General features: G+C 52.0%; 11 protein-coding genes across 11 annotated transcripts; 8 read left to right on the top strand and 3 right to left on the bottom strand.

Annotated features, from left to right (window-relative positions):
- Positions 1-754: 754 nt before the first annotated feature.
- On the top strand, positions 755-1,858 carry MRS44_002302 (uncharacterized protein; the record flags this gene model as incomplete). The annotated part of the gene is made up of 1 exon (XM_046272310.2): positions 755-1,858. The coding sequence occupies one exon, from the start codon at positions 755-757 to the stop codon at positions 1,856-1,858; it is 1,104 nt and encodes a 367-aa protein (XP_046126873.2).
- Positions 1,859-2,305: 447 nt separating this feature from the next.
- MRS44_002301 (uncharacterized protein) lies at positions 2,306-3,508 on the top strand (the record flags this gene model as incomplete). The annotated part of the gene is made up of 1 exon (XM_046282534.2): positions 2,306-3,508. One exon carries the CDS (start codon positions 2,306-2,308, stop codon positions 3,506-3,508), a length of 1,203 nt encoding a protein of 400 aa, XP_046126872.1.
- Positions 3,509-6,976: 3,468 nt separating this feature from the next.
- On the top strand, positions 6,977-8,821 carry MRS44_002300 (uncharacterized protein; the record flags this gene model as incomplete). Its single annotated transcript, XM_065622769.1, has 6 exons — positions 6,977-7,095; positions 7,158-7,207; positions 7,264-7,928; positions 7,981-8,177; positions 8,229-8,441; positions 8,494-8,821. 6 exons carry the CDS (start codon positions 6,977-6,979, stop codon positions 8,819-8,821), a joined length of 1,572 nt encoding a protein of 523 aa, XP_065478841.1.
- Positions 8,822-9,824: 1,003 nt separating this feature from the next.
- Positions 9,825-11,178, bottom strand: MRS44_002299 (uncharacterized protein; the record flags this gene model as incomplete). Its single annotated transcript, XM_065622768.1, has 3 exons — positions 9,825-9,902; positions 10,244-10,811; positions 10,892-11,178. The coding sequence occupies 3 exons, from the start codon at positions 11,176-11,178 to the stop codon at positions 9,825-9,827; spliced, it is 933 nt and encodes a 310-aa protein (XP_065478840.1).
- Positions 11,179-12,367: 1,189 nt separating this feature from the next.
- MRS44_002298 (uncharacterized protein) lies at positions 12,368-13,905 on the top strand (the record flags this gene model as incomplete). Its single annotated transcript, XM_065622767.1, has 4 exons — positions 12,368-12,533; positions 12,581-12,825; positions 12,873-13,070; positions 13,120-13,905. 4 exons carry the CDS (start codon positions 12,368-12,370, stop codon positions 13,903-13,905), a joined length of 1,395 nt encoding a protein of 464 aa, XP_065478839.1.
- Positions 13,906-14,413: 508 nt separating this feature from the next.
- MRS44_002297 (uncharacterized protein) lies at positions 14,414-16,042 on the top strand (the record flags this gene model as incomplete). The annotated part of the gene is made up of 6 exons (XM_046274203.2): positions 14,414-14,597; positions 14,650-14,907; positions 14,963-15,166; positions 15,222-15,312; positions 15,368-15,735; positions 15,783-16,042. 6 exons carry the CDS (start codon positions 14,414-14,416, stop codon positions 16,040-16,042), a joined length of 1,365 nt encoding a protein of 454 aa, XP_046126868.2.
- A 289-nt stretch (positions 16,043-16,331) lies between these two features.
- MRS44_002296 (uncharacterized protein) lies at positions 16,332-17,567 on the bottom strand (the record flags this gene model as incomplete). Its single annotated transcript, XM_046281620.2, has 1 exon — positions 16,332-17,567. The coding sequence occupies one exon, from the start codon at positions 17,565-17,567 to the stop codon at positions 16,332-16,334; it is 1,236 nt and encodes a 411-aa protein (XP_046126867.2).
- Positions 17,568-18,299: 732 nt separating this feature from the next.
- MRS44_002295 (uncharacterized protein) lies at positions 18,300-19,712 on the top strand (the record flags this gene model as incomplete). Its single annotated transcript, XM_065622766.1, has 2 exons — positions 18,300-18,408; positions 18,499-19,712. The coding sequence occupies 2 exons, from the start codon at positions 18,300-18,302 to the stop codon at positions 19,710-19,712; spliced, it is 1,323 nt and encodes a 440-aa protein (XP_065478838.1).
- Positions 19,713-20,017: 305 nt separating this feature from the next.
- Positions 20,018-22,344, bottom strand: MRS44_002294 (uncharacterized protein; the record flags this gene model as incomplete). Its single annotated transcript, XM_065622765.1, has 3 exons — positions 20,018-20,893; positions 20,942-21,027; positions 21,117-22,344. The coding sequence occupies 3 exons, from the start codon at positions 22,342-22,344 to the stop codon at positions 20,018-20,020; spliced, it is 2,190 nt and encodes a 729-aa protein (XP_065478837.1).
- Positions 22,345-22,532: 188 nt separating this feature from the next.
- On the top strand, positions 22,533-23,915 carry MRS44_002293 (uncharacterized protein; the record flags this gene model as incomplete). Its single annotated transcript, XM_065622764.1, has 1 exon — positions 22,533-23,915. The coding sequence occupies one exon, from the start codon at positions 22,533-22,535 to the stop codon at positions 23,913-23,915; it is 1,383 nt and encodes a 460-aa protein (XP_065478836.1).
- Positions 23,916-24,363: 448 nt separating this feature from the next.
- MRS44_002292 (uncharacterized protein) lies at positions 24,364-26,028 on the top strand (the record flags this gene model as incomplete). Its single annotated transcript, XM_046277473.2, has 1 exon — positions 24,364-26,028. The coding sequence occupies one exon, from the start codon at positions 24,364-24,366 to the stop codon at positions 26,026-26,028; it is 1,665 nt and encodes a 554-aa protein (XP_046126865.1).
- Between the last annotated feature and the right edge of the window lie 105 nt (positions 26,029-26,133).

The raw sequence follows: 26,133 nt of genomic DNA, 5'->3' as shown, positions 1-26,133 counted from the left end.
TTACTTTGCACAGATAGATACAGCCCTTTATGAATAGAATAGAAAATTTATAGAGCCGTCATTAGAGATAAAACAATGCTTATAACCTTAACAGCCTTTAGAGCCTCTTCTATAATTAAGAATAGTAGAAGACGACATCTATCTACCTTAGGGAGTTTCCACGACGGTTAGGCCGCACGACAGGTCAGAGTTTAAACGTCAGATTTCATCCCAACCAGTAGCAGAATCTATGGAACTCGGGGAGAACACACCACCGATCCACTCTAAGGATTTTGGTCTATTGGTCGTCACTCCGTATATGAATCAGCAACTTCTGTTCGAGCGCATCTCCAAGGAGGTAATCCATGACCACAGTCCCACGTCTGTCGACTGTCGAGTCTAAAAGGGCTAAAAGAAGAGGCCACTGCGTTAGCACTGGGATATAATGCTATGATGTGTTGATATTGTGTTCTTTGTTCTAGTTGAAGCCCGGCCCTAGATGGGATAACTGAGCCAAGAGACAGTGAGAAATTCGCGGCATCACCAAGGCAGATCCGATCTTCCCTCCTACCCTAGGTATCTCCAATGAACTAAATTTACCCACTGAAATAGTTGATGGTCGCTCTTACGGATGAGTAATCATGGCGTGCAGAAACTCGCTTTCGCTTGCACTACCTGGCTGACTAGTGCCGTGTCCGTCGGAGCTGGGTGCAACATATTAAGCCTTTAATCTCACCCTCTCATCTCACATGAAACCCTTGCTGATCATATCAAGATGACCCCGCAAAAGACCTCATCGGCACCCCTCCTCGGCACCACCCTCGTGGTGGGAGGCTGCGGCTTCTTGGGATACCATCTCGTTCGTTATCTACTCGCTGACAACGAACGCGGTGCAGTCTATGTGGTAGACCGCGACATCAGCAAGAATCAGCACGAAAAGGTCACCTATGTCCGCGGCAGCATCACAGACAGCGCGTTGCTTCGCTCGCTCATCACCAAGATCGAACCCAGTGTCATTTTCCACATCGCCTCGCCTATTGCTTCGCTCCCCGCCTCGAGGGAGGGCGAATTCCTCGAGACAAACGTCAAAGGGACAGAGGTTCTCCTCACCGTTGCAACTGAGAGTGAATCGGTTGGGGCATTTGTCTATACCTCCAGTGTCGATATCTACACCAATCCACCATACTTGAATGTTGTCGAATCTCACGAGCTGTGGCCGGCTTCTGACAAGTCCAACGAGTATAACCGGACCAAGGCGATTGCGGATCGTCTGGTTCGTGAAGCAAATGGTCCTCAGTTGCGCACTGCCACACTCCGCCTTGGCCATGCATACGGTGAGAGACACATCCAGGGTATGGTCGAGGTTCTCGACATATGCGAGGGCAGCAAGAATCTTGTCCAAGTTGGCGCAGGTGAAAACGTTATGGAAGTCGTGTCTGCCGACAACTCCAGCATAGCCCATGTCCTTGCAGCAAAGGCCTTGCTCGACCCGAGTCGTGCAGCAGGCAAGGTGGACGGAGAGGCCTTCAACATATCCGACGGAGTCCCGATGCCATTTTGGCATCATATCAAGTTGATCTGGAAGACTGCCCTGGGCCAGGACGAACTGAAAAATCTCACCATCCTCCCTGCTTGGGCCATGATCGTGGCAGTCAATGTGGTCGAGTGGGTTCTCTGGATCTTTACCCTCAACATGGCCAAGCCCCCTGTCGAACTGCGGAGGGTTTCTCTTGACTATTGCCTTAATACTCATACGTATAGTATTGAAAAGGCGAGGGAGCGGCTTGGCTTCGAGCCGGTGTCGGATCATGATGCTGTGCTTGTGGAGTCTGTCAAGTGGATGCTGCGTCACCGAGAGACCTTGAAGAAGACTGAATGATCTGAGACGAGTTGTTTTTGGCCAAGTCGATCTTGTTAGTCTCACGATATCTGGTACTTCACCTAGGCATCAAACCCTTGCTGGGATTTACTTCGTTAGATGACCAGCAACGCCTTTTGCACTTCATCGTACCATGCTTTCAACGACAAAGGCGTATTGACAGCTGGTCTGGCTGTGGACCTTGTGGAGCCTTGACCCATCGTGACGGAGTCGTTCGGCGGGTCTTGTCGACAAGCCGAGGATGGGATGTCCTTCTTGATTGGCTGCACACTAACAATTGCGCGCCCTTGTAATGATTACCTAGACATTGGATCTTGTCTCTAGATGGGCGTCACTGTTGAATTCAGCTGAGTTGGGATAGTAGATATTTAACCATCATGCCGCCATGTCAATGCAATTTCTCGCAACCTCTTGCATGACAATTCTTCAACTCATCTTATCACCATCATGTCTGATTCTCCAGAAACAGTCGTCATTGTCGGGGCTGGCATCGTCGGCTCCGCCTTGGCGTACTTCTTGTCTCAGTCCCCCACGCGCCGCAACATCAAAATCATCGATCGTTCTTTCAGTCCCCTCCTCGGATCAACAGGTCATGCGCCTGGCTTTGTCGGCCAATTCAACGAGTCTGTGGTTCTCTCCAAGCTCGCCATTGATACTGTGGCAGAGTACACCAAGATCCCCGGTGGCTTCGATACTGTGGGCGGGCTGGAGATCGCTTTTGAGTCTGACGGGATCCAACGGCTCAAGTCTAGATGCGCAGATGCCGCAAAGCTGGGTCTTTCTGCTGAAACGCTGAGCATTGAGGAAGCACACAAGCTTGCGCCGGAACTGGTCAACGAGACAGGTCCAGGCGCGGCAGTCTTCTTCTCTAGTGATGGCACTGCAAATGCGGGCAGAATCACTTCATTCTATCAAGAAGAGGCAAAAAAATCTGGAGTCGAATTTGTGTCAGGCGAGGTGAAGAAGCTCGTCATTTCCGAAAGTCGCGTCACTGGCGTTGAGCTTGGCGAAAGCTCGGCTCAGAGATTGGACGCCGACAAGGTCATTCTCACTACCGGCATCTGGGCTCAAGATCTCGACAAAGACCTCGACTTTCCAGTACCAGTCATTCCCGTCGGACATCCATACATGTACGGTAAGACAAGAGCCAAGAACCCTCGAAAGCTCCCCTTCGTTCGATGGCCAGAGCATCACGTCTACGCCAGAGATCATGGCGAAAGATACGGCATCGGCAGCTATCATCACGAACCGGTCAAGTGCAAGGCAAAAAACAACACTGCCATCGGAGAGTGGATCCAAGACTTCAAGCAGCCATTAAAGTTCGCCACAGGTCTGCTTCCACCAGCCGCCACAGAGGAGTTCAAGGATGGGGAGAGCTTCAACGGCATCTTTTCCATGACGCCAGATAACATGCCGTTGGCTGGGACAGTGACGTCTCTGCCGGGTCTTCACATGGGAGTTGCCATCTGGGTTACGCAGGCTGCTGGTACAGCCAAGTTCCTGGCAAGGTTGATTGATGGGCTGGAGGTGGATCAGCAGACCAAGGAGGCTCTTGACCCGGAGAGATTCAGAGGGCAAGATTTTGCTGCGCTGGAGGAAAGATCTCTTCAAGGTTATAACAATATCTACAAGACGGTTGGGAAGAAATAGCGGGAGCATAGAAAAGTCGGGGCAAGTGGTGTTGTGGATGGCCGACACCCGGCTCAATTACCAGTCACAAAGACACTGGAATAGAAGCACAAATATGGGCGTCATCCACTTTCGTTGTGCCATCTAATCGATAATTGAGATCATGATCTGCAGTGAAATTCATCTCTCATTCAACCCAAACGCGTCATTTGGTTCTATTCTGTCGAATCTCTTATCGGCATCACTCTCAGCTGGGCAGGCCGATCACCGAGCATCAAGTCCATTCACTCTGTCCCAAACGCGCCACCCTACACTATACATCGCTTTCTCGAGGATCAAGAAATTCACCATCTTTCAGCACTTTTTGCCATGACTTACCCTTGAGTTGAGACCTTTAGCGCAGGAGTTGACCACAACCACTTTCGGCCCTCTCCGGTTTGGGAGCGACAGGGAGCATGATTAGAGTGCAGCAAGCAATGGAAATATCCGACAGTTACCAATCTTCCGGGGCGAGGCAGCAAGCGAGATCCTACAGGGGCACAAGATCCAAGTAAAAGCCGTGAGTGGCGCGCAAAACCAACAACACTCGTCATTTCAAGGATCCCACACGATGGCAGACTCGATTCAAGATTGGCAAGATCACCAGGTGTTGTCATTGAAGGGTAAATATTGGCCAGAAATCCGGTAATGACCTGTCAGGCGCCGATCCGGGGACACTCTCTGGCTTTCCGCGATGTCATCAACTTGGGCTTGGATGGCGAAATCTAGCTGGATGAGACACTTCAAACCAGGGAGGATGGGAGGCCTGCCAGAGATTTCAATCAAATTCATGATGATAGATAAAGAATAAGACAACACGTTGTTGATCTAGCATTAGTTCAAGTAACGGCAAAAGCCTTTGTCTGAACTCGCCCTTGAGCGTCGGTAGACAGCAATTATGAGGCCCGCGACGGCGGAACGTGGACGAATGCCAAACAATAACAATCTCACTACCATGAATCACGTATTCCGATCAAGTTCGGACCTCCTCCAATCTTGGTAACAAAATCCAGATCGTCTTGTCGTAAAGACTAGACTCTATCTTATCCAACATCAAAGAAGCAATCCTGAAATGCCGGCAACTCCTGTGGAGATTAGCCTACTTGACGACGCTCTAGAATCTCCAGATTACAATTCAAAAGCTCAATCGGGTTCACCGAGACGCGTAGCCCCGGCGCTACCGCCCCAAGTGCGCGCATTCAGACCCGGGGCTATGGCGCAATCCGCGTCCTCGGTGCCACCAATTCCTACCCTCTTGGTTGGCCTGCCCACAAACCATGTCACAAGACGCAAGCCTCCAAAAGCCCACTTCCCGAGTCCCCTTTAGGAGTGTGACAGATTGGTAATTATGCTTAACCCAGGAGCTCGGACTGCGGGTTGCATGCGTCCGGTAGCTCGCGTGCTGGTCCGCTCAGACACTGGGCCCGCCACCCACGATGGGGGGGCGACGTTTTGCTTTTTTGCATGGTGAGTGGATTCGTTAACTCGTGAAGCTAATGCCGGCTGGGCAGGAATGAGGGTCGAGATCAGGAGTCGAGATCGAGCGACGGATCGTCGCTGTTGGAAGTCGCTTCAAAGTGGAGGCCTCTGAGAGATTGTGACAGCCGGATCTTTCAGCCGCGATCTAGTACTTCAGACGACATTGATCTTTGAGACTCTAGACATTGCTAATCTGTAGATCAGTGGCAAGATATTGACAGACTATTGAAGTAATTGCCAGTGTAGTAATAGACCACCAAGCGCCATCTTGAGCATACCTAGGGTAGGCAAGGAGCACGAGACCAACTCCAAGGCTGAGCCAAGGCTATCAACTCCAAAAAGTGGCTTTACCGAGCTGAAAAACAAGACCACGTTGAATCCATGAGAGCCATTGACGAATTTGATCCAGCGCCGCGCGTTGCGCACTGGCGCCACGTTGACAACCCGTTTGCACCTCCAACTCCCCGTTGAAGCCTCTTTTCTCTTTGCCAAAAACCGCCCGCCGGCCCGTCGAGTCTCGACTCTCTAGCCCGCCTGGGAGGCTTGGCTCGAGTCCTCGCTAGCAAAAAACATGCGTGGGGTGGGTGACGGATTACCTCAACGTTTGTGGTGATTTGCTACCTGGCGTTGGGGGTCACATTGCATTAGCTACGAGACAGCGGCCTGCCGGTTCGGGCAGCTAGGGCCGGTCGCGTTAGATTCAGGCAGGGAGATGGTCTTGTAGATTTGAGGCTGAAATTGCGACATCCGAAGATGACATGGGGGAGAGGTCGTGGTACGAGGGAAAGGGGGACGGACTGTCGGGCGGGGAGTTCGATCGAGGGGACACCCCAGCTCGTCTCGTGGAACACGCAATCCCTCGAGCTATGGATCGTGTGTGGGAATAATTCGGTGTCTGGACGTGGGTAGTCGGCGTCTCCAACGGTGCTTGACAGGTCGCAACGGCTTCGGAGAGCGTTTCATTACTCACGGATACGACCGAGGTGACGACGATCTCTTTCTTCTTCGAGCCCATCATCTCATCAGCAAGAGCATTTCGTCATGCTCCGGAACTCGTGGAAAACGACCGACCATTCCGGCGCTAACAGGCGAAGGAGTGAGGGTCCCCTCCCCTTGCCCGCAGGAAGAAGACTGGGTCCCCACAGAATAAAGCTCAGAATTAAAGCCAATAAGCTAATCCTTAAGCTTATTCCACCGTCAAAGATCCCGGACGAGTGGACGAACCAGCTGCACCACGACCATTTCAGCAGGCCATGGTTCGATCGTTGCTTGGTTTGCCTTGTCTTCTCTTGTCGCTGGGCAGTGACACCGGGGAGATCATCTGAGCTCGGGTGGCAATCTCTCTGCTGGAGAGACATCTGGTGCGACTGACTCCCCGCGCGTGGCGCTCTGGATCAGCGTTATTTCGCTTGGCAGAGCTGGTCTCTTCACGGGCGCGTGCTTCAGATCCAGCTATCGGGGAGTCTGGGCCCCCCGGGCAGGGAGCTTTCACGGGGAGTCCAGCGGGGAGTTGATCTGAGGTTTCTCGCCATGCCCACCCTCTTGCGACGCCTCGCCGGGGAGATCGTAGGATGAAACCTCTTCTCCATTGGAGCTCTCTTCACCCATGAGTCATTTAATTCTCATAGTTCCCCCCACGGGCAACAAATCGGAGGCGGTAATGGCGAGTGGAGGGGACGGGGTCTTGGCCTGGCACACTAGCTTTTCAGCAGAACCTTGAAGCCATCCTATCAAGACCTGGTGCCCCGGCACTTGCTGTATTGCGTGCTCGAATTCTGCCATGTCACCATCCCCCGCCCAGACCAAATCCAGACCGAACCGACGCACTTTGCACCCAGGCGTCTTGGCGAGAAGGCTTGGCAGTGAGCCTTGGCGATAGCTGCCAAAGTCTTGAAAAGGGCGACAGAGAACCCTTCGAAGAGAATCTTTTCGGTGCATCCAAGACACTTGCAAACCACACAGTCGGTAATCATGGGCAAGCTCGAAATCAACTCGGACCCGAACCAGTTCTCCCGTCCCAGGGACGACGAGGAGGCCCTCACGCTCCGCAATGATTGGAGTCCACAGGAGGAGCGCAAGGCCAAGCGCAAGTACGTTCATGCATCGGATCGTCGCTGGACCGTCGGCAAAAGCTAACAGTGGTTGAAAACAGGCTCGACCTTATCATCATGCCCCTCCTGACGCTTGGCTTCTTCTGCCTCCGTGAGCACCAGCCCTCCACGTCACCACTCCAACACCTTCTAACCTCTCCCATGCAGAGCTCGATCGAGGCAACATTGCCAATGCCATCACCGACAACTTCATGGAGGATGTCGGCGTTACGCAGAACCAGTTCAACGTCGGCCAGCAGATGCTGTCGTTGGGCATCGTGCTCTTCGAGATCCCCTCCAACATGATCCTCTACCGCGTCGGCCCCGGCAAGTGGCTGACCCTGCAGCTCTTCCTCTTCGGCACCGTCAGCACCTTCCAGGCTTTCCAGAACAGCTATGGCTCCTTCATTGCGACTCGATTCCTCCTCGGTATTACCGAGTCTGGCTTCATCCCCGGTGGTCTCTGGACTCTCTCGACCTGGTACACCCGCAAGGAAACCGCCAAGCGTGTCATGTTCTTCTACTTTGGTAACCAGTTCGGTCAGGCTTCCTCCAAGCTCCTGGCCTATGGTATCCTCCACATGCGCGGCGTCGGCGACAAGGCTGGTTGGTTCTGGCTGTTTGCTCTCATGGGCGGCTTCACCGTTGTGAGCGGCTTCATCCTCGGTTTCTGTCTCCCCGACTCCTTCAAGAACCCTCGCAGCACCTTCCTGCCCAACTACAACTTCTTCACCGAGAGAGAACTGCACATTCTGCAGACCCGTGTTCTCCTTGATGACCCCATGAAGGGCAAGAAGAAGAAGAAGATTGGTCTGACTGCTTTCAAGAAGGCTGTGAGTACCACTCTCAAGTCATTTACTTCCTGTCACTGACATTTTTTTTTAGTTCTCCAACTGGCGTCTCTGGGTCCACGTCATCATCACCCTTGCCAATAACGGCCCTCAGCGTGCTTTTGATACCTACTCGCCTTCCATTGTCAAGAGTTTCGGTTTCGCTGGCCTCACCAGCAACGCCTTGGCCTCCGTCGGTCTCTTCCTGCAGATTCCTGTCTCCTGGACTTTCAGCTATGTCTCCGATCACTTGTGAGTACTACCACCGCGATACAAGCCTTTGCATGCACTGACACCCCACAGCAACAAGCGACCCGAGACTGTCATGGCTGGCCTGAGCATGCATTTGCTCGGTTACGTCTTTAACCGTATCTTCACTGAGCTCAGCATCCGAGGTGTCAGCTACTTCGGTGTTGTCTGGACTCAGACCTTTGGTACCTTTTCGCATCCCCTCAACATTGCTTGGATGTCACTTGCTTGTGACGACTCCGAGGAACGAGCCCTTGCCATGGCCATGTGAGTAGTCGTCGATCATTTCCTCTAGAATCGTTTACTAATGCAATGACAGGGTCATCATGGGTGCAAACATCGCCGGTATCTACGGCGCCCAGATCTTCCGATCCGACGACAAGCCCAAGTACCGCCGCGGCTTCACCATCAACATCGTCGTGCTCAGCATCGGCCTCGGTCTTGCCATCCTCCGATTCTTCGACGACAAGATCTGGCGCCGCAGCAAGGTCGCCCAGATTGAGGATCAGCTCGCCCGCGAGAACGGTAACGACAGCAACAGCGATGAGAAGTCTGGTTCCAGGACACCTGATCACATTCCTACTCATGGTCTTGAGAAGACGTCCCCGGTTGAGCTGAACGCTGCTGTCCGACCCACACATGGTTAATTTGACTAGACTGGATTGTTTTGGTACTTGGAACTTTCCTCTTGGGAAATGTTTCTTAGGGACTTGTACGAAGGAGAAAGATGTCGAGTGTTCTGGAAGCGTAGAGCGATGCTGTTTGCGAGATATAATGATAGAACTGCTTGAGCCGCTACACATATATGAGATATCCTACATATGCTAAAGAAGTGTTTTGCATGAGATTGTCGTCGTATTCACAAGTGCTTTGAATGAGCTTGGTTCCAACACGCTCCTTTTGTTGACGATCAGTGTCTCGGCATTAGTCTTTGCCTTGCTATCCCAAAGAACAAACATTTCACTTTTTGCGCGGCGTATCTAGATATAAGATCCTAGTTCGATTCAAATAAGCCCAAAGTCAGAGATACGGACATGCGTGTTTACTGGCATCCAAGCCCAACATCCACAACCACTAGATCACTGTGAACTTTCAAATTCCACCTTTAGATCCATCCAACATAACCAACTGAGATCCTATGACTTTATCTGTCACAAGTGAACGAATTCCCCCTCGCCTTACCTACTGCCTTAGTTATCCCCTCGCGTGGTTGTATGATGCCATGATTCTGCACGATCAAACCTTGGACGCCATGCCAAATGGCAAAAAGAAGGTGTTTTGCCGTCAGCAAGACTCGAACTTGCGTTTTCAGTGCTTCAAGAGACCACAAACTGATGTACTGACCCCTATACGATGACGGCTTGCTTGTTGTTGATGGCATCTGTATTAATCCATCTGGTATACCTGCTCTCTTCGGAGACAATTTAGGGGGCTGGCCACATCAGGAAATCCGCTCTGCGACTCACTTACGGACAAAAATGATCTCAGGTACGTCACAGAGGATGACAATTAATCTGATGGTTCTATCATAGTTGTCCTGCTGTGTGTGAATCACCGGAACCAGTATCCAGCGCTCAGAAATGCATGTAGACTAATCCCATATAACTCAATGAAATCAAACAATCGATGCTACCCAGTCCTGGCTGGCTATCACACGATACCGATGACCGAGAACTGAGCTTTAACACCAAAGATTGCCTGGTCAAAATCCTCGTCCTCAAAGATTGCCTTAACGTCATCGTCTTCAAAGATTCGATGGTTTCGATCAAACCCTTGACGTATTGATCAGTTTGGCAACACTCAATTCGTTGATAGATATCTGGTGCTACAGAGGAGTGCTTTTCTAGGATAAGATAGTCAATGAGGCAACGGCCTGTTTCTGGATACCCTAAGGGGTACAAAATGATGGGAAGAAGAAAAAGACGGCGGTTTTCGTCCCAATTTCCGGGTGATGTATCCAAATAAACCTTTGCGACGTAAGGTCCTGTGCGAATGCGAATGGACTCAGGCGGATGATCCCATTATGCTGGGAACAAGGCCCCATGCAATTTGATGCATCCATAGCGTACTCCGACTGTGGGATCCGCTTCTCGATTTATGGTTTCAATGGCCATGACGGACACGAGCTTGACATTGTCGCCTATTGCTGGCATGTATTCTATCGTGACGGAACTTTGCACCGATGTCCAAGACCAGGAGGGTGCCAAATAGTCAACGGCGCCTGGCCCCGGCGTGGTTACTCTCCAGTTCAGCATTTCGACTAGCCGGGACTTCCAGAGGCCGGCGATATACTCGTCGCCAGTACCCTCTTGGAAGAGTTTTGCTATTCCTGCAAATGCCACAAGCTTATCAGTAGGCTTGGTTAGGGAGCGTTTAGAATAGTCCTCAACCAAGACTTTCCAGGTCTGAAACGTCCTCTCTGAGAACAAAGGCTCTTGGTCGTCTTCTCTCGGAGCTGCCAGTCTCGAAAGTGCATGATAGCTCTTGTCAGATTCCTGACTTGGGACACCATCCGGAAAACCTTCGCACTTGGAGTCCGTCATGCACTCCCACATTATTTGATCATGTCCAAAGGAAAGGACCCGCGGGGATAGAAAGCGCTCTTGGAAGATCCATCCTCTTGTGTGCAGCTCACTTCTGTCGAAATGTCTTAGCCAATAATCTGAGTCCCAGATGTAAAAGTCCTCGGGAGCCTTGTCCTCAAAGGCGATGCTTACAACTGCAGGGCGCTTTGTTCGGGCTGTCGTGAACGGAATAGCCCCCCCTCGGGGCCCGAAGATGCCGAGGCAGCGATGGTGCAGAAGGAATTTGCGTACACGTCTCGCATTGTGGAAGACTCAAATACCCAGTCTTGAGGCGAGTCTTGAATTATGCAAAGCGCATCGATCCAGACATATCGAATAGAGAAGTGTCGTGCAACAGTTATGAGATCTTGGAAGGTCTGTGGAAGGTCGGTAATGTACTTTCCACGACAAAATTCGTCTATGTTTGACTTGAGGAGCATGATGCTTGGCTCGGTTCCCCAACGATAACTGAGGGCAATGTAGGGGGGGGAGTATGCAAACCGTCTTGAGTAACGACACGGAGCCTCCATAAGCCATCACCCTCTGACCCAATGTCAAGCAAACGTGTGGGAAGCCATAGCTCAGATTTAGATAGTGCGCTGCATGATGGATGCTGGAAACAGCATGATGTCAGCCAGCCATAGGCTTGGTCTAGGCTGCGTAGCGAAGAGGTCCTGTCATCCAGAGGAGGCCAGGGTGATCCATGGATTGACTCGGCCACTATTCCAAAGTCAGCTCCTATAGGCTTGTTCCAAACTCGGGATACAGACCTTTCTTAGTCATGAGATCAAGCCCGCTAGTCCTCCCAGGCCCATCCAAGATGCAAAAGCCTATGAATTGGCCACGCCCGCCGAAGTAGTCGATTGCGTATTTTGCGGGTAGATGACGCTCATGATCCACAGCTTTGTTATTGTCGCGCCTTATAACAAGACCCTGTTCATTTACTTTCCAAACCTCTGAACATATGAAGCAGCCCTCCTGTACGGCTTGCTGGATAGCCTCAGTGGTCGAGTGGTGCTCTCCAGGCGAATCACTGTCGAGGGGATGACCGAATGCATAAACGCAGGTGGCGCAAAGGTGAGTGACTTTGGCCATGGTTCTCACCGAGTTCTTCTATGAGGGCCGTTGGTGTGATGTTTGAGCGAAGTTGGTTGCCTGACCAGAGCGGTGGGCTTCCCCAGTCAGCTTACACCTCTATGATGTCTCATTGGTCCGTTCGTACGGGCGTCCCCATTAGTGAATCCTTCCATTCGTGTTGATTGGCTGGGTTGAGCTGACCGACAAGGTCGAGTGAACACTGGTAATCTTCACTCCGACAGCTTCATCACAACCAACCTTCTTCTCCTCGCATTCCTTCCCCGCCATCACGCCGTCCATATGCCGCTGGCTTGAGATACGTATGCAGAACAGATATGACGCGTGTTAAACCTGGCCAGAGACAACGCACCAGGGCCCCAAAGGTTCGTACAGGGTGCGGAACTTGCAAGTGAGTGTCCACCCTTCGATACGATGGCTCTGTCTGACGGTTCATACAGGAGTTGGTCATCTTCATAACTGTGTAACTTGTCGGCTAATTTTCCTGGCAGTCCGCAAGGTCAAGTGTGACGAGGCCCGTCCAGCCTGCAAGAGATGTACGGCACCCCAAAAAGCCCACCTGTACAAGCAGCTCACTCGGTTCTAGGTACCTCGACAGGCCGGAAATGTGATGGCTATCGAGCCGACTCATCAAATTGCGTGACTTTGCCAGCATCCGTCGGCTCCATCTATGCTCTCACCCCCAAGCGAGATCCTTACAGTTCTTCACGGAAAAGACTCTCGCCGGTCTCCAGACCTTCTTTCCAGATGATCTATGGAACACCAAGATTCTTCAAGTAGCCCAGTCTACCGAATGCATCAGGAACGCGATCATCGCCTTGGCCTCATTCCACGAGCAGTATCTCAAACTCACCTCATCGCAACAGCCCGGCTCAAAATTTGGGCTAGGTCACTACAATCTTGCCATCAGGCAGTCAATCTCCTCCTCAAATGAGGTATCATCACCACCACACATACCAATTCTTTCTTGTCTGATATTTGTATGCATCGAGGTAAGTTTAACGCCTCTCATCCTCAGATGTATGCTTACACCATCAAGGTCCTCCAAGGCAAAATCGAATCAGCCATCGCGCTCTTCAAGTACGGCAGCAAAATTATTCAGCAGTATCAATCTGATATTTGCTCGGTCAACCAGTTTGGGAATTGCTACCTTAACCCTCAGCTTCGTTCTGATGCTGTGATGACCCTCCAGCTGGTCAAAGCCTTGTTCAAACGGATCGCCGTCCAGATCTATATGGTGAGAAAACAACCATGAACTACAGTATTTTGTACTAACACTGCGCCAGCTCACTGGAGACGTGGATTCTGAACTTGTCATTGCTTTCAAAAACACGTTTGGAGGGACGTATCCTCTCCATGATATGCCCTTCAGATGCCTTGCCGAAGCACGAGAGGCGCTTCTAGACATAATCGTAGAGCAAGCCAGTCCTGGGCTCAAAGGACAGGATGCCGAGCAGCTCATGTTCCATTCTGTCAAAATTAGACAGTGGTGCTCTTTGTTCGATACTCTGATAGCCAAGGACTACTCTGGCGAGAAACCATTAAGCGATGTCGAGCGGAGGGCCATTGCGCTTTTGCAAGTGTACCGACAATATCTTGAGATCAATGTCGCCAAGTATGCGTATGGCCAAGGAGACCCCTGTTTCTGGGATCGCTTTACGGCAGAGTTTGGCAACATGGTCAATAACGCTGCCATCGCGACCGGCCTTGACGGCAAGGGGTCAGAGCAAACTTCCAAATCGCTTTTCCACATGGACATTGGCGTTTCTTCAATCCTCTTTTCCATCATTGCAAGATGTCGGGACCCAACGATACGCAGGAAGGCAATCGGAATTATGCTCGCACACAGGTCTCAGGAAGGCGTTTGGAACTCGCCGCTGGCAGCCCAAGGTGCGATCAAGCTGATGGAACTCGAGGAAAGTCGAAGTGGGAGGGAAGTCAAGCGCAGTCAAGATATCCCCGAGGAAGCGAGAGTACGAACTGTGCGTCTGTATTTGGAGAGTGGCAAGAGGACGGCCAAGATGGTATTTGGGTTTGATCAGGGTTCCTGGGAGTGGACGATACCGTCTTAAGGGGAGATTTATGACTAGCTACAGCCATTTTCACAGTGACAAGGTGGTATTTGTACGGTAGTTGACATCACAGCCCCAGGCTAGTGAAGCTATACAACCCTGTCAAGTCGCAGCTCGCCCCAGTGTCCGTACGAACTGACGAATCACAACGCGCCACTGCCCAGCTCGAAACTCCTTGACCTGGCTCTGGCCTTACATCTTTGAGAAGCTGGGACTCGTCACGGGGCTGAGCAACAATAATTTAGGTGCTGCCTTCTCTTACAATCTCTTATTACGTATCTAGGCTCGTATGGTCCGTCACATTAGGATCAAACATGATGCAATCTTCGACAGTAGTGGATTCATCAACAACGCAATTCCTTAATTTTATAGCTTCTAATTAATCTTCAGCCATGAGCCACGTAAGACGGTATGTAGTTGTTTCGGGTTGTTGTGTATAAATGCAGCCGTGCATCTACGTCCTCCAATCTTCTCAACATCAAAGCGAACATTCTACGTGTTCGTCAAGATGCGGGTTCTCAGTTCCGGCTCAGGCATGACCGCCTTTTTCGCATTCCAATCTTTCATCTCTCCTCTGCTCCTTGCTCAGGCTGCCCAAGTTGTCGAGTATCCGATTAAACGCGTTCAACGGTCCGCTTCTGATGTTGTGCCTACCAACATCTACAATGAGCAATGGATCTACACTGTAGAAAGTGAGAAAGTAGACCCTTTCAACGTAGATCAGTTATTAACCTCCACACACAGTTGCAATCGGAAACCCACCACAGAAGACTCTTGTTCAAGTTGACACAGGATCTGCCTATCTCTGGGTCAACGCAAACTGCTCCTCGGCACCCACGGCTTTCGATCAACAAAAGTTCTGCCAGAGTGTTCCTCGCTACGACCCTGGAGCCTCTAGTTCTATTGAAGGACCTATTGGCTCTCGCACACTAGGTTACGGGTCGGGCGAAGAGGTGATAGGCGCTATTGTTGACGTCTACGAAGACTCAGTTACTGTGGGCGGTAGGTTCCCAAGATGAACACCAAAGTGTGTGATGGAAACTTATCGTGGTACCAGGTGCAAAGATAAAGACACAAAGGTTTGGAGTTGCATCTAACAGCCTTAGACTGCCAGTCGGCATTATGGGACTTGGGCCTGTCTTCAACGCCACTTTCGATTTTAGGGAGCCGTACGCTTTGGTGCTGGATTCTTTGGCGGTGGACAACATTATTGCTAGCAGGGCGTATAGCCTTGCTCTTGGCTCTGCGTCAGATGATGGAGGTGAGTGCTGACCATCGACGGTTTATCTTAAATCTGGTGACCTAATTGCGTGTAGGTTCCTTGATTTTCGGGGGCTTGGATCGAGGCAAATTTTCGGGATCTCTCAAGAAGACCCCAGTCATCAAGAGCCGGGACGGCGGTACAAGGTTTGTCTATGCTATGCCACAACCTCTTATTTTCGCTCTTAACCTCAGATTCAAGGTTCACAGTCAACCTCTCGTCCGTGGGAGCTGACGCCGGAAACGGGACGCAACGACAATACTCTCTCAAGGACACCAACGTCCATCTCGACAGTGGCCACACATTTTCCAAGCTACAAACGGACCTTGCAGAGCAGATCTTCCAGGATCTAGGCGCCGAACTTGACAAAGATCTCGGCTTCTACCTCGTTGACTGCAAGGTGCGAGGCCACGAAGGGGGCATCACGTTTGGATTCGGTGATAAAATCATCACGGTTCCCTTCCGTGAGTTTGTATACACCGCTCAAGGTCTCTGTGCAGTCGGCCTTGAGCCGATCAAAGAGGGCGAACAGCAGGTTCTTGGCGACAGTTTCCTGAGGGCGGCATATGGTGAGTTGATGAGCCCGTTGCGACGCAAGGTTTGCTAACTGAATTAGTTGTCTTTGACTGGGACAATGAGGAGATTCATATCGCGCAAGCTGCCAACTGCAGCTCGCAGATTGTTCCCATCGGTCGTGGCAGTGGCGCTGTGCCCTCAGTGGTAGGGGCATGTGGCTCAAATGCCACCACTTCCACGACAGCCTCGACAGCCTCGGCTACAGGATTTCCTTCTTCTGCTGGCAATTTGCATGTCGAAAAGTGGCAGTTCGTCGGCATCCTAGCTACCCTGCTTCTCTTCTGTCTCTTTGTCGTGTAAGCTTGTTGCCAGGGATATGCATTGAGCGCGAGAAGGATTGATGGATAGAGAAGTTTAGGTGCATGGCATTTGTCACTTTGATTATTTGTTTCAAGACTGTACACCATAGGTAGCTATTTTCTTTTGACTTGGGTTGATGCAGACAAGAAAGAACAAATGCATCAGTATTCAAATCCTCATCAGAAGCATCAACTGTACTCTCCGTCACTCTAACACTATACTCAATCGTTCCAATATCTATTCTAACCTACCCCTCCGAGTCTAGCAAAATCCCAAAACGCCAATACCTCTAGAGTCGTGAAGTCGTAACATCATAGCCGTTCGAAGCCGCCTGAGCCACAGATTCAGCCGGCGTAGCATAAATCAGATCCTCCTCACTCTTCTGCAGCTCCAGCTGTTCCACCTCTCTCGTCGGCTCCCAATGCACTGTTCCATATCGATACATTTCTCCAAATGTCCCCGGCCGATGATCCAAATCCTGGATCTGCTTGACAAGATCTCCCAGAGCGGGTGGACCCCCTGCGGAGCTGTGGTAGACCTTGTACATGTGGCTCTTTTCGAGCATCTCGATAACAAACGCCTCAGCCTTTGCCCTCTTCTTCAGATCCTGTTCGTCCAGTCGCGTTGTAAACATTTCGACCTGTTTGTACCCATCGTAGTCGGTTCTGATGGCGCCAAGGATTCCATTCCAGATACCCTCAACCATGAAGACCTTGTTCTCAAAGAATTCACGGCCATTCCAGCCGGTGCTGACGTCGTACAGGTTCCGGGTGCGGTCGCCGATGAGCATCTGAGAAACATAGTCGCTCATGGACTTGACCTTGTCCTCCATTCCCCAGTCGGCCATGCCATCGGCGAGCCCGATTTCCAGGATGAGAGGATGGCTGTGGACGCCGTCGGCATTGGTTCGACCTTGCCAAATCGCTTTGTAGCCGTTGTGCCAGTTCTCGATAAACTTGCAGCCCTTTCTGGCGGCTAGCATGTAGTTGCCGAAGCTACCCCAATTTTTTCGGATCTGACCGCTGATGACCCACGCAGCCATCTCGTACTGCGAGCCAGGGGCCGTGAGGGCATCCCAGAAGAGCGCATCGAGGTGTGTGTGAAGCATGTTTCCAACGTCCATCCAGACACCGCCGTGCTCGAACAACAAAGGCAAACGCACAAGATCAGCAGCATGCTGAGGGACGTGTCTACCATCCATTGTCTTGTTGACAAAACAGCCAGGAAACCATTTCTCTCCAACATAATTGTAGATATTGTTTGGTGAATCATCCAGAAGGTCCACAATGCGCACAGTCCATGAAGGTCCGAGGCGTCGCACCCAATTCAGGACGGTGCAGCGGTAGCTCGGGTACATCCTATCGATGCCCTTGTCCCAAAAAGCCCAAACATTCTTCTCGGAGGTAACGGGCTGGAACGTTTGAAGTTGGGCAATGATATCCTTGTCGGATCTCAGGTCGAGGAGTTGGCGGGGAATCTCGCGGAGGCCGGTAGCCGATTTAGGAATTTGGAATTCAGACTCCATTGTGTTATGGAAATTGGGTGAGTTTAAGAAGAAAGATAATTGTTGTGCCGTGTTTGGTCTCTCGTTTGAAGACACAACTCGTCCTTTTAATCTTTTTCATCCCTTCCGTTTTGGGAAAATGATTCATAGTGAGACGGCCGCCACTGAATCCACTTGGTGCGCCTTGGCCATGGGCTGTGCCATGGCTTGCAAACGCACATTGCTCCTGTTCAATTGCCAAACGGCCTTGATATATCAATATTCGCAAAGGTTTTCGGATGACTGAATACGATTCATATCCACGTGACAGTCAGCAGTACCGTTGCATTTGAAGTGAATGCACTGCTGCCTGGTCGATTCCTTCGTTTGCCAAGGATTGCATTTAGCCGAGGACTCCTCTCCCCTGTGTTCTGCTCATGTCAATTGGAAGATCCTTGCCATTATACTCTGTTTCCTCTGAATTAAGACGTAGCTATCCCGTTTGTATCATGCGCAGTTCCTCAATTGGTTCAATGCCATCATCACCAAATGTCAGTCAACATCAGCCTTGGTAAACACGCCAGGCAAACGCCTCACCTGAGCAGCCTACATACTCTCAAACGCGATGCTAACTCGGGTTGATCTTATTCCCTTTTCCGTCAGTCTCCACCAAAATCTCACTGTCTCATCGCCTGTTTCATCTCACGCCATAAGAGCTGGCTGCTCATCTTCAACCTCCATCTCCTCAACAGCTGAAACAGACACCCTTCTCACATGGATAACCATCCTACTGAGCCCTTGCCGGCGGACGCCGGTCCCTGCAATGATCCCGCGACTATCAACGAGTGCATCACTCGAGCCCGTATTGAGCGTTTCCAGAAGAGTACTCGTCCACGAACTGAAGAGATATTGAAAGACAAAGGCGAGCACACTTGGCTTGAATCATTCATATCAGCCCGCTAACCAGAATTAGGCTACGATACTAGCAACTACAACTTTGACGACTTGCCCGAGGCGGTTCATCAAGCCCGCGAAGACCGCTTCATCGAGTGTGTTAAGACCTTACTCGACCTTGCCCTTGGAGAGGATACAGCGCTTCCACAGGCCAGCCCCAAGGACCCGAAGAAGGATGATGAACCGTACGTCTCCGAAGAGTCCCTCTATTCGGCCATTCATCTCGACATCTCTCCGTTCTGCGACTCGGTGCGCCTCCTGGAGCTCTTACCTGCAACAAGTTCGGATGCACCAATTTGCGCCAATATGAAATGTCCCAGAAACTTTCCGGGACTGCCCAAGTATGAGGCTCTCTCATACGTACGGGGCTCGCCTGAGCCTGTGTGCGCCATCACGATCAACGACCATCAGATCATGATCAACTCGAACCTCCACGACGCCTTGAAGTATCTCCGCCGACTAGAAACCTCACGAATCTTGTGGGTGGACCAGCTATGCATCAACCAGCAAGACGCTGTCCAAAAATCCCATCAGGTAGCTCGCATGGGAGACATCTATCGCAAGGCCACCGACGTCGTCATCTTTCTCGGACCTCCAACTGCACCCCTCACCTTCTTCATGGACGCGCTCGCCAACAAACGCCTCATCGATCTGCAAGACGAAGCATTGGATGGACCAGGCAGCATTCTTCAACTGGCAGTGGAAGCCGTCTGCGCCTTCTGCTCGAACCCATGGTGGACACGACTCTGGGTGCAACAGGAATTCTACCTTGCCAACGGTGACCCTCTGTGGTTCTGTGGAGATCTATCAGCTCGCACCTCTCAGATTCAAGAAGAGCTTGACCGACTCCGAAAAGACTTTCTCGTTCACCGTGCGGAGCTGGAAGACCGAGGCATCCCGGACCTGAGCCTGGAATACGCGTTTAACAATCTCTTTCCCATGGTCCTGGAACAACTAGCCCAACGGTCCAACTCCAGAGGTCCTCGTCGCCCAAAGGACAATGGAAAGGGTACTTATCAGCCAAAGGCGCGCTTGAATATCCTTCCATCCATGCTATACGCGCATCTGGACAGAACTACCTCAGACCCGCGGGACTACGTTTATGGCGTCCGAGATCTCATGGGACCGGTATTCAGCCAAACAGTTCTCCCAGACTATTCGAAGAGCGCCGAGTACGCATTTGAACTACCCGTTGGCTCATGTGGGTCTAGCGACCCAGGCGAGCCAACCTAGCAAGCTAGGTTGGCCACAAAATTGTGAGACAGCCACAAAATTGTGAGACACTGTGGGGCCCTGTTTTCCCCTTGAAATGCCTCTTTTTTCGGTCTCTCAGTTTTGGAAGCCGTCTAGAGTGATTTGTGAAGGTGCAAAAGAGCAAGTTGAAGCCATTGGCGATGCCTGATGTGATGATATTGATGATATTGACTGTAGCTATGATAGAAGCCGCCGCCTAAGCCTCCAAGGCCGCCGCCTTCCTGGACGATTCCTCATACAAATTTGGCTGTGAGAGCGTCTTTTTAGCCCTCCGGGCTGGCTTCTTATGCGGCCCTTGCTTGCGTGATGATGCTCGTGATCCTCTGTATCCCTGATATGTGGTGTTGAGGCCGTATCGGGCACGGCGTGGAGGGAAGTTCAGGTGGCAAAGACGGCAGCCGCGGCGGCGAGGGTGTAACCGGCGGCGATGAGGGCATTCGCAGTTGAGGTTCGAATAGAGGGAGTTCCTCGTCATCTTCTTCTTCCTCTTCCTCTTCTTCTTCCTCGGGAGGAGCCGGTTCGAGCTGGAAAGTAATGCTATCGTCACTTCCTGCGAGAGCGGTCCAGTCCATCGCGCTGAGGGGTTTCGGGGCAAAACTGGCGTTGTGAATAGCTTCGTGGACTTCCTGCGGAAGTTGGGTATCTATCATGAAAGGGTCAGGCTTTTGGGTAAGTATCTGATGCATAGTCGAGCGTTGTGTCTCCATAGAATAATACTCAATGTCCTTCCCTGTGTGCTCCAACCACTGAGACCACGATGCCTTCTTCTTCACGCCGTCGACGGTGATCTCTTTCTCTTGCCGCCATTGGTCCTTGATCTTCTTCATCTCCTGGATGACGAGGCTGCGAGCGGTCCGGACCTGTGCCTTCTCCTCCTTCTGCCGGGCTTCGGCGATAACCTCCTCTTGCTGGTCTCGAATCTCCTGTAGACTGACGTTATGACTAGAATCTCCTATTGGCTTCGCTCTCTTCCCTCTTTTCTTGGCGTTGTATCTCTTCTCAATCCGAGCCCGGCGGTCATCGACATAAGCAGTGACTGTAGATTTAAGAACCATAGCCTCCGTGACGACATTACGTATCTGACGAAGTCCGGCACGCGTGGGGGAGCTGAAGGTATCGCCGTATCGGTCTGAGAGTCGTTTGGCGGTATCTGCGGCGGCCTAGAAGCGGGATTCCTGAGGAAGGAGGGAGGCAAAGGCCGGGTTAACGGCCTGCTTCGCCTGAAGCTGCTTCTTGGCTAGGTATGCCATTGCCGGCTCAGGATTTGGTGGATAGATGCCTGACTTCTCGAAGCCTGAGATAATATTGTGTGCCGTAAATCCTTCCTCGAAGACTTCCTACTTTAGCTCAGTGACTCTATTGATATAGAAGAAGAGGTATAACTTGCCTGAAAGCCGCGGACGAAGTCAGCCCTGGAGAAGGAGATATTTCCCTTTCGAAGCCACCTGCCGAGAAGCTTCTGGTGGGCGTTCTTCAGCGGCTGAAAGACTCCAACATCCATCGGCTGTAGTACATGCGTAGAGTGAGGAGGCAAGGGAGCCGTGATAATATAGAACTTCGCACAATACTCTCTAACGGCGAAGACTCCGTGTCCCGTGAAGCCGTCAAAGACGATGAGTCTCCAGATAGTCGTATCAGCGGCCTGAGAAGTAGGAGGAATATCATATTGAATATGCTTTCGCATAGGATCTCTGAGGAACTCATCACACCTAAACCACTCCTCAAATGTCTGTCCCGTACGCTGTGCCTTGGCGGACTTGGCCCAGGAACACCGGTTGAAGTGCATTATCCACTCGAGAGTAATCTCACCGTTAGAGAAGGCCGTGTCGGACTGGGCGAAGCGGATATTAGGATCGGCATCTATATACGCCCAATCTAGTGTAGGCCATGTCTTAAAGATGAGCCACGGCGGCATCGTATCACCCGCCGCGCTGCCCGTACCGATGAGGGTACAGGTCTCCCGGTTGGAAGGGGAGAGAACCTGCTTCCTTGTCCTTCGCCTTGTCCGTACGACGAGGACCTTGACGCTTTCCCTGAGGACCCCGATCCTAATACCGGCCTGGTCAGTATTCCAGCACTCAGAGGCGCCGATATCGTGACTTCGGATGGTCTCAGCAAGGTTCTTGAACCACTGTTTGAGGTCATCGAGACCGCCGGCTTCCCAGGACTCACGAGACTGTTCTGCGGCTTTGAGGAATGCCTGCTCAAGCTCAGGATGATCGTCACGGAAGCGAGCATACCACATCTTGCTGACCGGATCGGCATCAGGGTTCCTGCGCTGACGGAGGGTTGTGGCGGCATCTTCTATCTCAGGCTTGGAGGCAGGGAACCCGGACCTCTCCATCCAGATGACGAAGGCCACGATAGCTTCATCTTCTTCGTCCGTGAGGACCCGCGGTCTGCCGACTTGCTGGGGCGTAAATCCGGTCTCTATCCTCGTCACGATCCTCTGAATAGAGGCAACAGAGGACCCGGGGTGGCGTGAGCAGGCGGCACGAAGTGAGAGAGGTTGAGTCATGCCGGAGGAAGAGGTTCGGTGGAGGCCCCGGGCGTGCCGGGCACGTGATGCCACGACTTCCCGGGCGGCCCTGAGATTCGCTTCACTCGGCATAATGAAGATGGACAAAAGAGAGGCAATTTCTACCGGTTTGTGTCGTGAAATATGGCCAAAATAGGTGGTGATTACATGAAAATGAGGACATCATCAAGTGAGGGGCTGTCTCATAATTTTGTGGCTGTCTCACAATTTTGTGGCCAACCTAGCTTGCTAGGTTGGCTCGCCTGGGTCGCTAGACCCACATGAGCCAACGGGTACTGGCTGCATGGCTTCTCCTTGTAGAATCCTGGGCTGACATGTTCTGGCACTACCCTTCTCGACCAACCTCTCCTGATGATCCCGTCACTCCCTCATGGGTCCCAGACTTTTCTCGTCGGTCTCATAAGCCCGTCTTCGAGTCAACTCCGGATAACGCAAACCCCGGCAAGGATCCTAGACAGATCAGCTGCGCTATTGTCGATCGGATACTGCACATCCAAGGACAGGATCTCGGTACAATCAATAGCATTGTTCTGCTGCCCGCTGACAATAGCCTCGCCTTGATTAACGAACTTTGGCGATTCGATAACCAGCACAACGACCTGTCCACAGCATTCGCCAGGCTTGGCCTCGTGGCCAGGCAGCCTTCATCTTCCTTCTACTGGGCCTTGGACCAGTTGACAGGCGTCAACCAAGCAGGCTCAACTCGTACTCGGCTGAACTTTCAGGTGGATGTTGCTGTCCTGTTCAACATCCTCGAGGAAGAATACGACAAGGTGAGACGAGACATTGACGCAAACCCACTAGTGGGCGAGTCCTCCGAAGACGATGGTGAATCAGAGAACGCCTCCTTGTATTTTCGAAACATCCGGCTGTCCGGCATGTTCACCTTCCTCAGAGATCAAGCTCTCGGAGACTTTGCAGGCTCCTGCATGTTTGACTACGCAAACTTGGTGTCCCAGCTACAGATCCTCGCGTTCCAAACTACGGAAGAGACAGAGGACTTGGCGCAACAGTTATTTGGAATCGAAGAAGCACAAGATGAGAGTGTGCCGGAAATGCAACCTTTCTGTCTCGCCCTAGCGCGTCAACTTTACAACGGCGTTCACGACGAGGAGATACAGGACTGCGTGGTTCGTATCCTGCGCATTGCAAGAGTGTTCCATGAAGTCTGTCAACACCGATGGAGCAAACTCACACTTGAACCCCAGGCAACTGGAGATGAGAAGTCGGTAGAATATGACGCCCAGGTGGAAGAATTGGCCAACATGGCGCGGGACAAGTTGCGCAACCTGGACCACGTGTTGCCCAAATGGGACCAGGAAGTGAACCCTCTGCAGGCCCTTCTGGACAGCAGAAAAGTCACATGTGAAGGACGGGTCTTATTCCGGACTTCCAACGATAAGATGGGTCTATCGTGCCCGGGTGTCGAAGGCATCACGGTGGGTCAGAGGATTGTGATGCTCGAGGGCCCTAGATTCCCAATGATCATCTGCCCTACCCCATCCCCGTCGTCTGACAAGCACAGATACGGAAAGATTGTTGGACATGCCATGGTTGAGGGAGTCGAGGCGAGCAGCGGCGAGGTCGGAAGTCAGATGGAGGGATCGCCCAAGGCAAAGCTCAAGATGTTCAGAATAGTTTGAGCCATAGCTAGTCGGGAAATACCCAGATTGTGAATACACTTCTTCTACATAGCTCCCGAATCAGCTTTCTCGCCCAGGACATGTGCAACTCATACCTTTCGAGTCATGTGGGAAGTGGATATCTGAGAGAAACATGTCTGGCAGCCAACACAAGTCTAGGGAGATAGACGAATCATATCGATCGAAACTCTTTAGCCCAGAAGGTCCAGCCGAGGTACGTTCAGGGGTCCCTGCAAACTAGCAACGCTGTGTCAAGGAGCTAACACAAAGCAGCGCAAGGACTAACGCTATCTGTTAACAAACCATCCAACCATTCTAGCCCTTCAAGTGGATGCCCGGAAATAAGCTCCTCCAACGATACCACGATCCCCCGCTTTTCCCTCCCTCAATCTCGACATCAATCATGTCACCGTAGCCCACTCAACACACCCACGCATTCCATAACATAATGCCCCGTCGCCCTGCCTCCTCCTCCGCCCCCGTGCAGAGACGCACCCGCTCAGGCTGCCAGACGTGCCGCTCCCGCAAGGTCAAGTGCGATGAGGCCAAGCCCAGGTGCCGCAACTGCGTGTCCCGCGGCCTAGCGTGCAGCAGGCACCTGCAGCTCAAGTGGGAACCCGAGTTTGCGGCTCGTGGGCTGTCGTTTGGCAGGGAGGGCGTGTGGTATAAGGGGTCAGCTCGGCCGAGGAGGCAGTCTCAGACGCAGCATGCCCCCATCTTGCTGGCCTCGCCGTCTGTTGGGCCTCGTCACTTTATCAATACCTACTGCAGCGACTTTGACCCTGATTCGAATCATGAGCAGGGTCTGGGAGATGAGACGGTCGAACTTAGAGAGCAGGCTGACCTGTCAAGTTCGGCCCTCGTCTTTCGGCCAGAATCACATCCAACCCTAATACTCCCGCCATCTCTATATCCCACCCTCAACACATCCGAACAAAGCCTTTTCCAATATTACCTACTACGGCTATGTCCCCTCACAACACCATCACCACATCTATCATCACCATTCATGAACCTGGTCGCTCCGTTGTTCACACTAAGCGGGCAGGATCTCGTCACGCAGTCCGTCCTCGCCTTTTCCGCCCGGCATCGAAGCATCACCGACCCTCAATGGACAAGAACCGCCATGAGGATCAAGGGCAATGTCCTAAAAGGCCTGTTACAGAAAATTCAATCTCCCAATATTACAGCAGACGTCATCTTGGATCCTCAAGTGCCCGCAGCAATGATGTTTCTCTGCCTCTACGAGATATTGGACAACTGCGATCACCGATGGGTCATCCACCTCAGAGCAAGTCAAGACTTTATGCGAAAGAGAAAACAGCTCTTACTACCTGGCACCGAGGATTCCGGGTTTGGAAGCCTCGCATCTTTTGCGGAGCGCTACTTTGCATTTCAGGATGTCATCAGCAGGACCGCCTGTGGCAACTCACCACTCTTTGGTCTGGAATATTGGCAGAAGCCGGACCAACCCGAGGACATTGATTCTTGGATGGGCTGCAGCCCGGCGATGGCGTCTGTCATCTTTCGAATCACTGAGCTGGCTAGATCGAGGGACAGAGACGGCATGTCGAAACACCGCTTCGAGAGGGAGGTGGCAGAGCTGGAGAGGGAGCTTGCGTTAGTGAGCTCCAACATGACAGTCATCGAGGCGCTGGACGATACCGTCAGACGCTGCGTCGAGCTCAAAAAGTCGTCAGTAGAGGTATACTTCCACTGTCTGCTACGCGACGCAGATCCGAGCACATGGCGCGTCTCGCAGCTCATCGCCGAGATACTCAAATCCACTCAAGATCTCGTCAAGCAAGGATGCGTAGCAGGTCTGCTGTTCCCCCTCTTCGTCGCAGCCGTCGAGCTCAACCCTCTGGACGACGGCGTCGTATCGAGTAGTGAAGATACCGGCTTGCAGACATCCGGCAGGCGTCTGGTTCTAGAGACCCTCGACGCCATGGCCGGCGCGTCCTTGGCCAACATCGAGAGAACCAAGGCCGTCATTCTCAAGGTCTGGCGGATGCGAGACTTGCAGGCAGAGCACGACCATGTAGTGACAGGAGAGCAGAACGACTGGCACACCTTTGTGAGTCCGTATACTCAGAATCTTAGCCTGGCGTGAGGGGCAAGCATCGGACCAACACTTGGGCATCATAAGGGGGAATATTACGGTTCCCGGCACACGTTTCGAGATGGTTGTAATGAACAGGTAATAAAATACAGCAGT

The sequence above is a fragment of the Fusarium solani genome (assembly GCF_023522795.1).
Source record: "Fusarium solani strain SB1 chromosome Unknown bctg00000001, whole genome shotgun sequence".
Lineage (NCBI taxonomy): Eukaryota > Fungi > Ascomycota > Sordariomycetes > Hypocreales > Nectriaceae > Fusarium > Fusarium solani.
Note: the sequence above shows the minus strand (reverse complement) of the source record. Positions and strands in the feature narration are given on the sequence as shown.